Genomic DNA, 16,161 nt, shown 5'->3' with positions numbered 1-16,161 from the left:
AGGGGGGAGGGGGGGGTCAGCAGTGCTGAAGGGCACCAGGGGGAGGTGATTCCCACAGGGATAAGGCTGGGCCCTGCATTAGGACCAGAGGTGGCTCAGCAGGCCTTGCTCTCGCCCAAGAGGCAATGTTTGCTACATAAAACTTCATATTGTGTAGCACGTCTAGTTTTCTCCATTTTCTGTTTCTAACAGCCTCCTCCTTTCCTCTGATGCACAACTGTGTCCTGGAACAAATGCACTTCTTTCTCAGCTATGCTTGACACCAGCAGCTCCCAGAAACTCTTGATGAAAACAGGACTCATCCTGATTGTCATTGGTCACCTGAACTTCATTGCGGGAGCCTTGGTCAACGGGACGGTCTTGCGCCACATTGCCAACCCTCAAGATAGTATTTCGCTGCAGTATGCCATCTCTAACATCGTCTCGGCCGTCTCGGCCATCTTGGTAGGTTGCCTGCTTTCTGTGGTGCGGAGGGGTCGGTGGAAGGACGGAGCAGGCCCTGTCCCTGCTCGGCTGCCTTGCAGACTTTAACTGTCATGCAGTATTTTAGAGTCAGAAACAGAGCAAAAATCAGTGACTGGTTCTGATGGGCACCCACAAAATAAGTGCTGTTTGATCTCTTAATGATGAAGTTGGGAATTCTGCCAAATGTGGTATTAATGTGTTGTGACTGAAGTTGGAATGATTCTGCAGTAACAAAAGGCAAGCATAATTCTAAAGCTATTACCTTGCCAAAGATTTCAAATTCCTTCGAATAATAAAACAACCACTTTAGATCTTGGAATCATCAGAACTAATCCCTGCAAAGCCACCAGCTGTTCTCTATTTGCTGGAATTTTATCTTGAAGACAACATCTGGAGGGGGGGGATTGCATCACTGTACTAATCTGCTGCTGCTCTTTGCATGGGGTAATGTCCTGGTTTTCCCTTTACAGACGATATCCTGTGGAATAGCAGCCATTGTGCTTTCCAGATACCTGTCCCAAAAACCTCTGGTAAGCAGTCTCGTCCCTGTGGCAGTTTGGAGCAGAAATACCTCCAGCCAGAAAATGAGTTAGGTTTCAGGATAAGAATTCCTTAAGAGGCTACACCAGGGGTAGGCAACCTCGGCTCTTTTATGATTCATGGACTTCAGCTCCCAGAATTCCTGAGTCAGGAATTCTGGGAGTTGAAGTCCATGAGTCATAAAAGAGCCGAGGTTGCCTACCCCTGGGCTACACCCAACTGTTTGCAGAAACTCTTGCTAAGTCTTTCTTAGGAAAGAATGGATTAACCTTGAGCCTCCTCGTTTTTTTCTTTTACCACACCCTCACCACTCCCACAGTCTGTTTATCTTCAGGGCCATCAGGATCTTCGCTCCCCGTCTCACCATGCAATAACTCCATAAAATGATGCTTTAAGTCACACAGGGCAAACAGTAAACAGCTTTCCCAGCTACAGAGGGCATTTCTGTAGTTCCCTTATAAAATTTTATTGTGAAGGAACTATAACTGGACCTTTGCACGCAGCTCTGCTTGGTTTGTTTACTATATTTTGAATTGGGAGTGTTTTAGGCAGACTACAAAACTGTTAATAAAATGCATCTACAAATAGAATAAGAAAAACAATGAACTAAAATATGGAGAAGCCATATGGAAGTTGTGCAATTATTTAACATCCATCTATGCAAATTATTTCCCTAACATGCAAATTCTAATGGCTGCTGTATTAGGAGATTTTGCACAAAATCTTCTCACATATAAAAGTGCATTAATTAGACTATCCAAAATGCAGATCAATATCCGCCAAGCATAAAAATAATCCTGAATGGCTTCCTTCCATTCTGCGATGGTCCCCTTAAGAAACATTCAGTTTGCCATCGTCCACACTGGAAAAAACCTAAGTGCCATTTCTGGCAGGATGATTGCTTGATTAATTAATTACATGTATTACAGCTGCCTGCTCCAAAACTTTAGTTTGTTGGGGAAGAATTTCTCCATTCTGTGAACATGAAGTCCATTAGATGTTTCTCGGCCAACATGGGGGATCCTGGGAGTTGAAGTCCACATATCTCAAAATGGCTAAGGTCGAAAAAAACCTTGCTTTAAGTGATTCGGATGTCAGTTCCCAGATCTCCTTCCCTCCATTTGTGTTGGACTCCAGTTCCTACAGTTTGCAGTCCTAGGATTGTTGGAATCTAAATCCAAGACATTTGGGTGGTATCACATGTAACATCTTTTGAAATTTTCAAATGGCGTTCATAATGTTGTTTGATTCTAGTTCAGCTGGGTTCACGCATGACACGAAACTTGACCTCTCTTCCCCAAACTTCGTGCCTTCTGAACTATTCTGCGTTTGACCTCTGGTAATAGAAAGCCATTTTGCTGGGTTCACCTATTGCTCTATGTTTACTTCAAAACTGAAACCCAAATAAATAAACCATATTTTAACACGGTATGTTGGGTGTGGTATGAATTTAGAAAGTTGCATTAATTTTGTGAAGTAGCTAAGCTAATTGGCACAAGGCTTGTAACACTGAACCAGAGATGGTTCAGGTTTTTGTACGATGAGTGAACCCATCCATTGTGCTTTGTAAACTATGGTCTGTGGCTTATCTTCTTCTCTGAATCCTCCTGCTCCCTATATCTTTTGTGACAGCCCCGCCCCTAGCGTAAGAGCTTCCCGCTTCTCTCTCTTTACAGGGATGGGCTGTTTTCTCCCTCAGCATCAGCAGCACCCTCCTCTCACTCTTCTGCCTGGTGGGGCTGGCGGTGGCCATTGGCCTGACCTTCGCCAACAAGGGCCAGGCCCTCCTGTCCCTGTGCACCTTTGCTGACATGGAGGTCATTCAGATTGCCCAGGAGTGCCCCTTCGATCCCACTCGGATCTATGTAAGTCTGCCAAAAGGACCGGGAGCTGCTGCAGCCAGAGGGGGGCTGTGTTGGGGAAGGGGTTACTCTAGAACCTGGGCTTTCGTCTTCCTGAAGTGGCTTCCAGGGAAAAGGGCTTTGGGGGTATAGAATTTTGGGCTCAAATATCAGCAGCCTGGACAGGACGGCTCATCCTTGGTGGCTGGAAGTTAGTATGGGCGGGTGGCTCCATCAGTGGAGCTGCGGTTTCTACCTCCGAAAGTTGGTGAACCTATTTTTGACCTTCCCTTTCCTCTCCTCAGAGTTCTGCCCTGGTCCTCTGGGGGATCTCCTTTCTCTTGGACTCTGTGGAGATCATCTTCAGCATCCGCTGCTTTCTGATCACTCTCGCGGTCCTGAAGTTGAAGCTTTGTCGCAGGGGGAAGCGCAAGAAAAAGGTAAAATTTTCCTCCTCCCCTGTTCCCCGCAGATCTGGAGGAGGACAGTTGGGGAAAAAGAAGGGAGGTCTACATAGGGCACTGGATCTACCCCAGGTCCTTCTCCGCACTTTGGAGAAAGGCCCATTATGCGCTTCCACCCCCTCGTTCCCCTCCACAATACACGGCCGTCGTTCTGCTTCCAAATTACCACATTCTGTTTATGGCCAAAGATTGGGGGCTCCTTCGTGCTGTGACCCAGAGCAGTTCCTCAGAAGAAAGGAAGGTCTAATGCTGGATTTCTCTGTGGCACATCCTGGAGTGTGAATCTGCAGGATCTGATTATGCATTTATCAAACATTCTGGTTTAGATTTGAGCCTTTGAGGCTTTTGAATCATGTCTTAGTAATCAGCCCAGATTTAAATAATTAGTTGTTTGCAGCTCACTCATCAGTTTGCATCTCATTAAACCTGGTCTTACCAAAGACACCTGGTATCCCTTTCGGCTGATGGCCCTGCCTTGCTTTAAAGGTCTCGCTGAGGTTCATCACCCCGGAGAGCAGAGACTCCTGCGAGGGACGGGATCTGCTGAGGATGGAGCGCTTGGGCGCTGTGCAGCTGTAGAGGCCAAACTTGGCGCTCAGGAGACCCTGGCAGGCCAAACCCTCACAAGCTCTTCGGTGGCACCTTTCCCACTGACCCTGGTCAGTTTCACCATCTGACTTCACTGACCGCCGGGAGGGCTGGAGCCTGCCAGGCGAAATGCTGAGGTCTGCTTCTTCTTCTTCTTGTTCTTCCAAGCAATGAGCGGCCATTGTGTTTGTGCATTTCTTCTGCTCATCCTCTGGACAATGTTTCTAGCTTTGACGTCTCAAAAGAGGCTGTGAGCTAACCCCAACCCTCAGAGACAAGCCTTTTTTATTCTGATACACACATGCACGTGCCCGGGTGTTCTCTTCGGGGCAGGGCCAGTGAAGCTCTGGGTCATTCTCAGGAGCAAAGTCACCCAGAGTGATGGGAGCCTGATGGCCGGGGGGGGGGGGAGGCTCTAGCCAGAGAGAAAGGACCACCAGGGGTCAACTGGGGCTTTCTCTGGCATGTTGCTTTGTATTCTGTTATCACAGCTTAAGCAGGGATTGAAAGAAAACTATGACCTTTAGATGATTGGTTTGTTGACAAAACTGCAAATCCACCCTTACTTTGCTTATATCTGTAAATATGCAAATCGAGTGAAATAATGGATTGGGAGGCAAGGGGTCAATCAGCTGCAAAAGAGGCAGATTGGGGAGACCTCGTGTGGCATCCTGGTGAAGGTGGGGGACGTGAGCAGGGAGATGCCATCCCAGTTTCAGCCCCAGAAGCTCCTGGGGGGGGGAGGGGGGACGTTGGTCCAGCTCTATACACTCAGCCAACCTACCTCACAGGGTTGTTGTGGGGAGAGCCAGGAGGATGGAGTGCTGTTTTCTGCCTTAAACTCCTGGACCAAAGATGGAATAAAAATTTAACAAATTAATTAAAACAATTGGCTGAGAACTGGCCCTTCCTTCTCTGCTGGCTTGCGAGTTCCTTCTCAGCTCCCCACTTTTTGCAGCTTGCAGACCATCCCCCCTTTTTAGCCCAAATTCAAAGCCGCCTCTGGCACCGCAGCGCCTAGAATTCTAGTATCCTGCAGAAGCTGCTTTACTCTTCTGCAGGCGCCTTTTCTCGCTATTCTCATCAACGGCTACATCGTCTCTAGACTGCTCCATAAGTGCTGCTCCATAAGTGCTGTTTCTCTCCAAGCGGTGGCCCTCCATGTTACAAATCCCACCATCTCAGCTGCAGCCTGACACCGGTGGTCCAAAGCTCAGGGTGGGTGGGCAATGCGTGGCTGCGGAGGGCCTTTCTGAGCAAGAGGGCTGCCCAGCCTCCAGGGAGCAGGACCTGTCCTGGGTCCCCTGCCTGCCCACCCTTGGCTTCGGGGAGTGGGGTGGAGTTCAGTGGCCCAGAGCGGAGGGCAGGGCGGGCGGCCTTGGCTGCTGGGGGGAAACTGAGCAGGGCCACTGGCACGCTGCCATCTTTGCACCATCCCTATCCCCACCCCCACCCCCAGCCAGGAAATTCCACCTTGTTCTTGGGCTTCCTGCGACCAGAAAGTGCTGTGGGAGGACTGTGGCCCTTTTTTCATCAGGAGCAAGATTTTCTCACCTGTGCCTGAGCCTGGACACACAAGCAGGTTTTTATTTTTGTGGGTGGGGCAGGTAAGAGGTGAGGCTTTGACTGCATGGCTGCGGCCGCCATCTTAGCTTTTTGACCTCCCTGCCTCGTGGGCAGCCTCAGCAGGAAGGCTGTCTGTATGGCTGGAGCATGAATGAGGGCCCCTTGCTCCCTAACCCCGGTTCCGGATGTCCCTCTCGGAACTGTTACCCCTCAGCCTTGATTCAAACCTTGGCCCACCCTGCAGGGAGGTTGCAACCAAGAACCAAGAGACGATGCAGATTGAGAGCTCTGGCTAGGCTGTGCGAATGTTTACATCCAGCCCAGGAAGCTCACACTTGCACAACCAGCCCTAAGAAGTAGGTGAGAGGAGAGCAAGACCATTTAACCATTGGTGGGGTGGGGGAGCAGAATTTACCACCCAGCAACGTCCTGGCTTCTTTGGTCACTCCCAAAATGAGCTGCAATAAATCAGAATTTGTAATTTGGGAAAGGGGAACACTGGTCAAGGAAGTAGCTTTGAGTGGACATCTGAGCACAAAAGAATTCTGCAGGCTTTGACTCTTTCACGGCTGCATTGGGATCGTTTTATAATGAAAAGCAGGTAAAACAATCAACAAATAATTCTACACATACATTTTTCACACGAAGCTCCGGCTGGCAGCTCACATTGGCAGCTTCGGCAGGCTGCTCTCTCTCCTCTGTACTCAGGCATCACCCCTCAGCTCCCAAAGCTGTCGGTTTTGGGGTGCTGTGTTGCCTGGAGGTGGGGGGGGCTGGACTATCGACTGCACCCCTCCTCCCCCTGTGCTGCAAACCAGAACCCAAAGGCCTACCAAGGGGGTCTGATGAGGGCAGGGCAGAAGGCGGGGTGGTGGTGTCTGTAGCTATGACTCCTTTTAAGGGGGTCTGCTTTGGGCTGCTGCATATAAGCTAAGGTAGTTTGCATTCAATGGCACTGAATGTAGATCAAAGCTGGGCAGGAACGAAGGGCTTTGGACCCTCCCCCCTGTGCTTCTCTGCTCGGAAGAAAGGAAGGAGGGCTGCTTTAGCGGAGAGCAGAGAGGTGCAGAAGAAGACGGGGCCCCAAAGCACTTTTGACAGGTGACCAGCCCTAAGGGCGCTTATCCCAATGATCCTCGGCATTACACAGATCCTGGTTGGAAATACCAGGGCTATTCCATGGAGAGCATCCTCAACAAGGCAAAGCAGGGACTTGTACTTGGCTTATATAACTGATCTGCCAGCCGCTAAGGGTGGGCTAATGTCATTTTAAGAATTTATTATGCTAATCTATTAAATGTATATGCTGCCTGACGGGGAGTTGTCCAGGTGTAAACCGGGGTCCATCTCAATGACCTTTTGGCTTTGCTGGCATTTGCAGCTTGAGCCTTGGGCTACAGACCTCGCTTTCGCCAGCAAAAGCTGCTCTCGCACTCAGAGCCCTGCAGTGGGAAGACGAGTGGGCCACGAGGCAGCAGCATGTGCTGCGGAAGAGGCAGCTGCGGGCGAGGAGCCCCTTTGGCCAGCAGAGGGCTGACAGAAGGCCGGCTGGTCCTCAGGATGAGGCTTTGCCACCGCCACCACACCCTCGGCTGCACCCCACGTTGTGTCACATTCACACCAAACTACAGTGTTCAGGGAGGGGGTAAAGGAAAAATATCTGTGAGTCAGAAAAAATTCAGTAGACTGGCAGGTGCTCCTTGCTTCGAGGTCCAAGCAGGAACGGGAGGAGGCTGGCGACTTCCTCGGAGGTGCCTGGTGAAGTTGGGTGCTGTTTGGGAAGGTGGACTCATCCAGAGCCTCCTGGGCAGTGGGGAGGTGCTCAGAACTGGGAGGCACTGCTGGGATCGCACTGCAGCAGCCTCACGATGGAGGGGTCGCTCTTGGCGCCTTTGATGAACTCCTCCAGGGACAGTTTGCCTAGAAAGGAGAAGGGGGGGGGTCAAGCCCAGCAGAGGAAGAGGGGAGGCCCAGCCCCAGATGGGGCAGAGTGGCAAAAGTGCCCACAGGGACCCCTGAGAAGCCCTGGTGGCCTGCTTCTCCCCTGAGAGCCTTCGACTGCCCTGTCCTGGAGAAGGCAGCTTGTGTGTCTGCAGGCCCTCCGGGCTCATCAAACCTGGACTTTGTGCCAGGTTTGTGCCAAGTTCAGCTCCCTGTGCCCCACCTTGTTATTTGATAAAGGATTCCTGCAAAGCAAAGGTGTGTCGTGGTTTTAGAAAAAAATGAGCAGATCTGACATGGATACCCGAAGGATTTCATTTTTTCCCTTCTCGTGTGTCAAGTTAGGTGTTCATGTCAAACTAACTATACTGATGTCTTGGTTTTCACAGTTCACCAGGGGGTGCAAAGGGCAACTGCAGCCCCCAGGCTGGAGAAGCCCCCTTGCTGGAATGACAGGTGCTGAGTTCCTAATACTGGAATGGCACTGCTGCTTTTAAGCGGGCACAACTTGTTGCCCATGGTTGCCTTTTGATGGCTATACACAGGGTGAGAGAGGGCAGCAAACCGAACTCTTATGCGGGTATCCTTGACTTACAACCACAAAAAAGGACATAACATTAATCATTAAGTGTTGCAGTTGTTAAGCAAGGCATCGCATGGCCACACCTTATTTTATGACCATTTTTGCAGATGTTTAAGTGAAGCATCACGGGAGAGCAACTCGTAACCTTCCCTCTAGCTTTCCCATTGGCTTCTCGGCTGAAAGCCTGCAAATGGCAATAATATATGCTGGTTGTCAAGCACCCAGTGATCCTGTGACCGTGGACATACTGTGACAGTCGTGTGAGCATTGATTTTATATGTCATTTTTTCCAGCACCGTTGTAACTCTGAAGTGTCACTAAATGAATGGGTGTAAGTTGAGGACTACCTGTAATAGATGCAGACATGTTGATTTCCGAAGCAGGATGGCAGAGGCAGAGCCCGCAGCCAGGAGGGGCAGCCATCCCTGAGCCTGGAAGATGGGGTGGAAAAATAGGCTCCAAGGCCCAAAGCCAGGTCTCTGCTAGCTTTTCCTGCTTCTGTTTTTGCAGAAGGGGAAAACTGACACTCTTCATGCACGCTCAGCAGCACAGACCCAGATCCCCCTCCGACTGTCTCTAATGGGCAGCGCGGTTCATTGCTCTGAGCACACGGGTGTTTTCCTGAAAGAAGCTGAACATATGCTGTGCAGTGATGCAAAAATGACCTTCAAGATCTTTTTTTTAGGACAGCATCTGGCCACCTCATTTTTGTTATTCTTTATCAAATGTAATATGCTTGTGTTTAACAGAGAGGGAGGGAGGGAGGGAGGGAGGGAGGGAGGAAGGAAGGAAGGAAGGAAGGAAGGAAGGAAGGAAGAAAGGAAGGAAAGCTGGCTATATTAAGGCAAAATGCTAGAAATTACTACCCAGCAGTGCCTGCCTCTTGCCCGGCCTGGCAGAGTGGTGGGGCATCCTCCCTCCTCCCACAGCCCCTTGTCACTGTATTTAATCAGCTTTCCTGCCTTCTTGCTTAAAAGCTCTGGATTTACTGATGAGCTTGGGTCTTAATCTCTCTGTCTCCTCATTTACCATCATTATTGGTATCCATCTGTCGGAAGATTTTTTCCGTCCGTTTCTCAGGGGTTGATTCATCATCTGGCATCTTCATCACTGACGAGACCATTTTGTAGATAGCCTGGAGAAAAGGAACAGGAGCAGGATCAGATGCTGTAGAGGTTCATCCTTAAATCTGGGCTTTGGATTCTGCCAAGGACCCCAAAACTCTTCTGGTGTGGAACAGAGCTCGCGCTGAACTAGGTTGGCACAGATGGGCTGGAGGGGGCAGCCCTGCCGCGTGCCTGTGGGTCAACCTAGCCTAGTAGGGTGATCTGCTTGGCAGCTGGCAGCCCCCCCCCCTTGGCTCTACAACATCTGCCTCTGCCCACCTCGACCTGGGCAATCGAGGCCTCTCTAATCCCACCGACACAACCCAGCATGCTTCTCCTCTCCTAGAAACTGCTTTGCAGCTGCCGCTGCTCTGCCCCGGTATGAAAACTGAAGAGAAAAGTTCAGTGTTCTTCAGCACCTCAGGTGGTCCTCGACTTACAACCACAACTGAGACCAAAAGCAAGACAGTTGAGTTTTGCCCCATTTTATGACCTTTCTTGCCACAGTTGTTAAGTGAATCACTGCAGTTATTAAATTAATAACACAGTTGTGGAATGATTCTGTCTTCCACATTGACTTTATTTGTCAGGAGGTGGCAAAAGGCGAAAGCGTGAGCCCGGGACACAGCGACCATCGTAAATAGGAACCCGTTGCCAAATGTCTGAATTTTGATTCTGTGACAAACGGTTGTAAGTCCCCTTTTTCAGTGCTGTTGTAACTCTGAGCAGTCACAAAATGATAAATTGAAGACCACCTGTATTAGACATACATTTTTTCTTGCAGTTGTTGCTGTTAAATTGCCTATGTGCAATTTGGAAAATAAAATGTTCAGCATGAACGTTACAGTCCTATGGTGTCTGGGTAATCCTTGAGTTACGACTTTAATGGGAGCCTGCCCGTCACAATCGTAACTCATGATGGTCGTAAAGCAGGTTGACCACGTGACTGACCTGATTTTAGGACCATTTTTGCAGTAGCTGTTAAGCAAATTGCCCGGTCGTTGTGAGCCAATGGTTCGCCATAAGTGGGATTTTGCCAAAACCTGGAAGTAACTGCCAGTTTTCGGCAAAACCTTCTGAAAACAATGTCATGTGACTTTGAGACGCTGCAAATGTCTGTAAAAGCAATGCTGTTGCTGAGCACTTGATGTCCAGTCCGAGCTTCGAATCCGGGTTGTAAGCACCCTTCAGGCCCATCAAAGCTTCAAATGCTAAGCTACTGGTCATAAGATCATAAGGCCTACTTGCAAAGTCTTTTCTAAACCAGCCTGCCCCGGACAGACTCCTTTGAAGACACGACTAGACTTTCCATCATCCCCAGCCAGCATGGTTGTTTTTATTCTATGGGGAGAAGATGGGGCCATCCCAGCTCAGGAGACCAAATGAGGGAAGGAGCTCCCATCAGTGTCCCTGCCCTGAGAGGGCTTCCGCCTCTCCTTTTCTACTCCAGGGGCTGAGAAGGGTGCGCTGACCATAGTCCAGCCTGGCTCTCTGGGTCCCCAGGCAGCTCAGAACAAACCTGATGGAGCAGAATAATTTTTTCTGTAATATTTGGCCAGTCTGTTATCTCCCAGCAGACTGCGACTGAATATGTCTGCAATTCGCACGCACAATGTCATAGCTGGGCTTTTAACAATAGGAGGGGAGTCAACCAGTATGGCAGCACACAGCTCAAGCAGGCCGATCCTTTGGGGAAAGCAACGGTCTGCAGAGTAGCCCGAGGACAAGACTGGGCAGCAAAAAATAAACCTTTTGTTCAAATGAACCCAAATGGAACACTTCAGAGACACAAGCGAGGGAGAAACAGAGTAATGGCCAGATTAAGACAGTGACTGTGGTTGGAGCTGCACCTATTTTTATATGCAATGTTATTTTATGTGCAATGCACTTTTTGGACAGTTTCCTGCAATCGTCCCTGGTGAGAACCAAACCAGAAACAGTGAGGATAGCCTGCACTATGGGCTTGCAATGTTGATCAACTGACAGCAGAGGGTACTACATAGAAGGGCAGGAGTAAGAAGGTAAGATGGAAATGGAGAGGAACCTTTTGGGCTGGTCTTCTGGAACTCAACCCAGAACTTCTTTGCTGGATGCTGAAAGGAAAGCGGCAAGCTTGTCAACCAACTGCTTTTTAATGGCCGGGGGGGGGGCATCTGTGTTACTCCGTGGCAATACATTCAATGCCCTGATTATGAACTGAGCAAACTTATTAACGACACCCACAGATGCATTTAGCCAGGCAGAGATCCAGCAGATGCAGTCACGCAACATGCTAGAGATACCTTCAGTGCGGTCTGAATCCAGCATGTTTGATTCGCTTATTGTTTGATGCATTATGGAAATTCAGACCACTTCACTCGACTCCCAGGTTAACGCAGCCACTGAACGATTCTCTTGGCCATTCAGCGTTCGTCCCTGGCTGGCCCAAAATCATAATCCAGACTCAGGATTTGTCTGAATTGGAAAGCCATCTGCAAAACAGCAACACTCTTTTCCAGGAGACCTCCATGTCCAGGAATGCCCCACTGAGACTCATCGGCTTTCTTAGAAAATGGAAAGGTTGGGCACCCTTGCCTTTAGTTTTCTCTGGAGCTGTGCCCATGTGCCCAGATAAAGGGCAAAGGGAAGCAGGGATGGTGGCAGTCAGGAAGACCTCTCAAAGCCATGCTTCACAAACAGTTTGGGCAGCCATTGTGGGAAGGACTTGCGACCTCCAACTACAGGTTTCCAAGTTTCCCACACCAGTGCATCAAGCTTCTCCCCACAAAAAACCTCCCCCTTTCCAACTTCACATGGATGTAAAGAGGTGCCCCTCCCCAAAAATGGGAAGTCGCCAGCTGGGGGCACCTGCCAGGTATGGTGAAAAAAGCCAATACGGCAACGGCCGAGCTTTGAACGCTCCATTGTGGCTGCCACCTTGACTTTTTTGACATATTCTGCTGACCCCCATCAGCCCTTTCTCCCCCCCTCGCCTGCCGTTTTCCAGGTGCCTTGGAGCAGGTCCTGAGCTTCTCTGAGCCCGTCCATTGCTGCGGATCGTCCACAGCCATGGTGAGTGGGAGCCCTGATCAGCCTTCTCCTTTGCGAATGGGCTTCCCACTTCACTTTTCAAGCCCCTTAACTCCCCCCCCCCCGTTTCTGGTAGAAGAGGTGGAGAAATCTCTTCCTTTCCTTGCTCCTGACACCCCCACCTTTGTCCTCGTGGGGATGAGGTTGAGATGCACTGTGTGGGAAAGAGGCTGAACCCTCTTCTCCACACTCTGCATAATTGTTATTAGGACTGTGCAAGAGTGTGGATGTGGTCTTGGGAAAGAAGAAAGAGCAGTGAACCATTTTGGAAGGCTTGATTAAGCAGAAAGCACAAAAAGACACCCAAGCAACTCCATCTTGATTTTGTGTGCTATAAGATGGGGCAAAGAGAACTTTAAAGAACCTGTAAACCCCTCCCCCTCTCACCACTATGGAGATTCGTGGAATCCCTGCTGCTCCTGATTCCTGATCTGGCTTATTTCACAGGGCTGACGTGATCTTGTGCAAAACACATGATGACATTTTATCAACTGGAAGCCAGTCCTAGGTTTCTGGAGGACCCAGAGGTCTCTGCGCCTCGTCTTGGCGTTCAAATGCTTTAGACCTCTAAAACAAGCATCTGATACAGGAGGGTCCTCAGTTTCCATCTACCTGCATTAAGAAGGTCCCCTCTCAGCAATGTTCTTTTTTTTCTTCCTCAGAAACTTTGTCCCTATTAAAATTCAGTTACAACCCACAGTCCAAAAGATTCACAGCCGTCTTGCAGAAATCTGGATTTTTTTCTGGCATTCCCCAGAAACCTACCAGTAGCTGCCTTAGCTCGGATGTGATCAAAATCAACAAATTGTATCTCAGTGTGGAATAAAAAGGAATCCACAAATTGAATTTGACTTTTAAAGCATTCCTACTCACCTTCTGGGCAGGTGGGGGAATATTCGCAGAAGATACTGTTTTTAGAAAACAATAAAACATATTTTTCTCCTGGAAAATATCACCAAGTGAAGGTTCATTGATGCAACATTGTTCACAGAACATATTAAGCTGCACTCTGGCACGGTGTACACTGTGAGCCTAACTGTGCTTTATTCAATAAACCACACCAAAAAAACAACAACGGCTTAACGTGATTTGTCTCTCATCCCTGTTCCTACCTGGGAATCAGTTCTGAAAGCTGCCAATGCCCAGAAATATAACCTTGGACCCCTTTGCAGGTCTAATCCATTCTACATGTCCATAAAATGAATCTCTGGTGTCTACAAAAACACATTTAGAGGGAGCAGAAGAGAACTGTAGGAAAGCGAGAACACAAGTAGCCTTTACCACCTCACAATTTCCTTACTCTAATCTGTCCTCCTCTGCCTGCAATTCTGTCTCCATCCCCCCCCCCCCGTGCAACCTGCATTTACAGCCAGCAGAGGCGAAGGGGGGGGGGTGTCGGGTTTTTGTGCTGAGCCAATGAAGACAGTATCAGGGGTATCCAAAGACATTTTTTTCCAGGGAATTTCTAGATGGCTCTGCTGCCTCCCACACTGAGCATCCTGTTCTCCCACGCAGCTTCTGCTTTTCCTTTCATTCTCCAGAAGTCATGATGGAACGAAAGGCAGGAGAGCCACATCTCCCCCAGCCGATGGTGCTAGGACCTCTGCAGTGAAAGCAGCCAGATGCAAAACAGCTGACAGGGACAACAAACCGAGAGAAAAATTGGTGGAAAACTCTGTTCTCCCTCTGCAGCTTCAAGCCCTGTTCTGACCGGCTCTGCCTCAATCTGAAAGCTAAAAGCTTTAATCAGTTTAATTGCTAGATTAACAGCACACTTAAGATTAGTTACTCTTTGCAGACTGGATTTTCCCACTCAGTAATTAGGGTCCCCTGTTTTAATCACTTCACTCAGCATATTAACCCATGGCTTTAGTTGATTAATTGGGGAGGGGAAGATCTTTGGGGGTGGGTGGACAATTTTAAGAGCCAGGAAAGCCAACTTCAGGGCCCATTCACTTAGGACAGTGATGGCAAACCTTTTAGAGGCCGAGTGCCCAAACTGCAACCCAAAACCCACTTATGCATCATCGGGTGCCGGGTGGGTGTGGCCCATTGGCTGGGTGTGGCCAATTGGGGTGTGTGGCCCATTGGGTGGGCGTGGCTGCAGTGGTAACGGCAGACTGGGTGGGACTAAAAAGTTCAATCAATCAATTCCAACTTTGCAAAATCTTTTCAATCAATCAATTCCAATTTTGCAAAATCTTTTTTTTTCCCCGCGAGAAGTTGAAATTGATTGATTGATTGATTGAACCTTTTTTTTTTTTACATGGCGGCAGAGGTCTAAAGCGAAAAGGTTTTATAAAACCCAGCTGAAGGCCTAGGACTGAGGCGACAGCGCGCGTGCCCACAGAGAGGGCTCTGAGTGCCGCCTCTGGCACCCGTGCCATAGGTTCACCACCACTGACTTAGGATGTCTGTTTTAGCTACTTTGGCTTCTTGGTTGGATTAAGGACATTTAGATATTAAGAATATTGGGGTTCCCAGAAGTCAGGAAGATGCTGTTTTAAAAGGACAAGACCCAGAAATTAGGCACAAAAGGCTGTGAATTCCTCAGTTCTTCCCACTATTCATCCTTCCCCATTTCATCTGACCGCAAAAGAGCCTGTTGTTGGGGCAGCTGCCCAGAGCTTGGGGGAAGGACGGACGGACAGAAGGAAGGAAGGAAGGAAGGAAGGAAGGAAGGAAGGAAGGAAGGAAGGAAGGAAGGAAGGAAGGAAGGGGGGGAGTGAGGGAGGGAGGAAGGGAGTGGGTGAGCTCTATAATGTAGTTTATGATTTCATGACTGCCAGTTCACCAAACCTTCATGCTCTGTGGTGAGTTCACCTAACATGTTAATTTTTACTAAGCCTCTTTTAAAAACTAGCAAAACCTCTACACCACCGTATCCCAGGCTAGCAATCCCCTGGGGGGCTGGCATGCTGTGGGTGTTTCCGTCTCGCCGTGACCCTTAGGCTAAAGTGGGCAGGCTGTCGAAAGACGCTTCCCTGGCTGGATCATGGGGCTGGGCCTGAGTTGAGGTCTAGCCACCGATGAAGACTCAGCTATCGTGGGTGGCACAAAGATCAATAAAGGTTTCTCTTGGGAGGTGTCAGGACTTTGCTGGCGTGGGGGGGGGAAATGGGGGGGCTCACCTGGACAATCTCCAGCATCTCTTCCCTGCTGATGTAGCCGTTGCCATCCAGGTCGTACATGCTGAAGGCCCACATCAGCTTCTGCTCCAGCTTCCCCCGGGAGGTGACGCTCAGCGCAATGATGAACTCTCGGAAGTCGATGGTGCCGTCGCCATTGGTGTCGAAGGTGCGGAAGACGTGCTCGGCGAACTTGGAGGCGTCCCCATAAGGGAAGAAGTTGGCGTAGATTTTCTTGAACTCCTCCACGTTGAGGATGCCAGTGGGGCAGTCCTTCAGGAAGCCCTTGTACCACTCCTGGAGCTCCAGGTCGGAGAACTGGGTGTTCTCCCGCAGGTCTTGGAGCATCTCTGGACGCAGTTTGCTGTTCTGCTTTCCCATGGCTGAAGCGGGAGGCGAGCTGAAACACACGGCACAAAGAGAAGCTTGGCATGGACTTGGCCCCCAAGCCTGGCCCTTTCCCTGCCTGTCTCCCCATTGCCCGCTTGTGTACACGGACGTCTGCATGCAACCCTGAGTGGTTGTGGTCTCATTTGGACTCAGCAGCAAGATCAAGGATGGGGGGGGGGGGTGTTGGAAAGGAAAGCTTTGCTTCTCCTGCACTGACCAGATTTCTGACTCAAGGCTGCCTTTTGGGAAGGGAGAAAAAACGAACTTTTCCAGCACATTCGCTTCCTCTCCATCAATGTCTCTCAGCAGCTGTCGCCCTGTATTCCACAAAAGCTGCACTGTGTCAGCCCGGCATGGCTAGCTCCACATGCCAGTCCCCTAGCACCGATCTCCTCAACCAAAGGGCTTTTTAAAAGCAGAACGTGCCTTTGATTACGTTAAGGTGTGTGTGTGTGTGGGGGGGAACAGAAATGGAAAATG

The 16,161-nt window shown here is 49.6% G+C and overlaps 2 protein-coding genes across 2 annotated transcripts; one reads left to right on the top strand and one right to left on the bottom strand.

The window, feature by feature from the left end:
* The first annotated feature begins 204 nt into the window (after nucleotides 1-204).
* Nucleotides 205-4,048, top strand: TMEM54 (transmembrane protein 54). Its single transcript, XM_015811676.1, has 5 exons — nucleotides 205-444; nucleotides 936-995; nucleotides 2,682-2,870; nucleotides 3,152-3,286; nucleotides 3,797-4,048. Exons 1-5 carry the CDS (start codon nucleotides 253-255, stop codon nucleotides 3,887-3,889), a joined length of 669 nt encoding a protein of 222 aa, XP_015667162.1. The 5' UTR covers nucleotides 205-252; the 3' UTR covers nucleotides 3,890-4,048.
* Nucleotides 4,049-7,286: 3,238 nt separating this feature from the next.
* Nucleotides 7,287-15,675, bottom strand: HPCA (hippocalcin). Its single transcript, XM_015811675.1, has 3 exons — nucleotides 15,295-15,675; nucleotides 9,018-9,123; nucleotides 7,287-7,384 (listed from the first exon to the last, which is right to left on the bottom strand). The coding sequence occupies exons 1-3, from the start codon at nucleotides 15,670-15,672 to the stop codon at nucleotides 7,287-7,289; spliced, it is 582 nt and encodes a 193-aa protein (XP_015667161.1). The 5' UTR covers nucleotides 15,673-15,675.
* Between the last annotated feature and the right edge of the window lie 486 nt (nucleotides 15,676-16,161).

Source organism: Protobothrops mucrosquamatus, unplaced genomic scaffold (assembly GCF_001527695.2).
Source record: "Protobothrops mucrosquamatus isolate PMUCROS unplaced genomic scaffold, P.Mucros_1.0 scaffold46, whole genome shotgun sequence".
Classification (NCBI taxonomy): Eukaryota; Metazoa; Chordata; class Lepidosauria; order Squamata; family Viperidae; genus Protobothrops; species Protobothrops mucrosquamatus.
The sequence above is the reverse complement of the archived record's forward strand: the minus strand, read 5'-3'. Positions and strand labels throughout refer to the sequence as shown.

Excerpts from the sequence above, each read along its gene's own strand:
- TMEM54 (XM_015811676.1), top strand. The coding sequence starts at position 253 with ATGCTTGACACCAGCAGCTCCCAGAAACTCTTGATGAAAACAGGACTC. Across the intron at positions 445-935 it reads CGGCCGTCTCGGCCATCTTG|ACGATATCCTGTGGAATAGC; the intron begins GTAGGTTGCCTG and ends TTCCCTTTACAG. Across the intron at positions 3,287-3,796 it reads GGGGGAAGCGCAAGAAAAAG|GTCTCGCTGAGGTTCATCAC; the intron begins GTAAAATTTTCC and ends CTTGCTTTAAAG.
- HPCA (XM_015811675.1), bottom strand. The coding sequence starts at position 15,672 with ATGGGAAAGCAGAACAGCAAACTGCGTCCAGAGATGCTCCAAGACCTG. Across the intron at positions 9,124-15,294 it reads AGATGCTGGAGATTGTCCAG|GCTATCTACAAAATGGTCTC; the intron begins GTGAGCCCCCCC and ends CCTTTTCTCCAG. Across the intron at positions 7,385-9,017 it reads GATGGATACCAATAATGATG|GCAAACTGTCCCTGGAGGAG; the intron begins GTAAATGAGGAG and ends TCTCCTTTCTAG.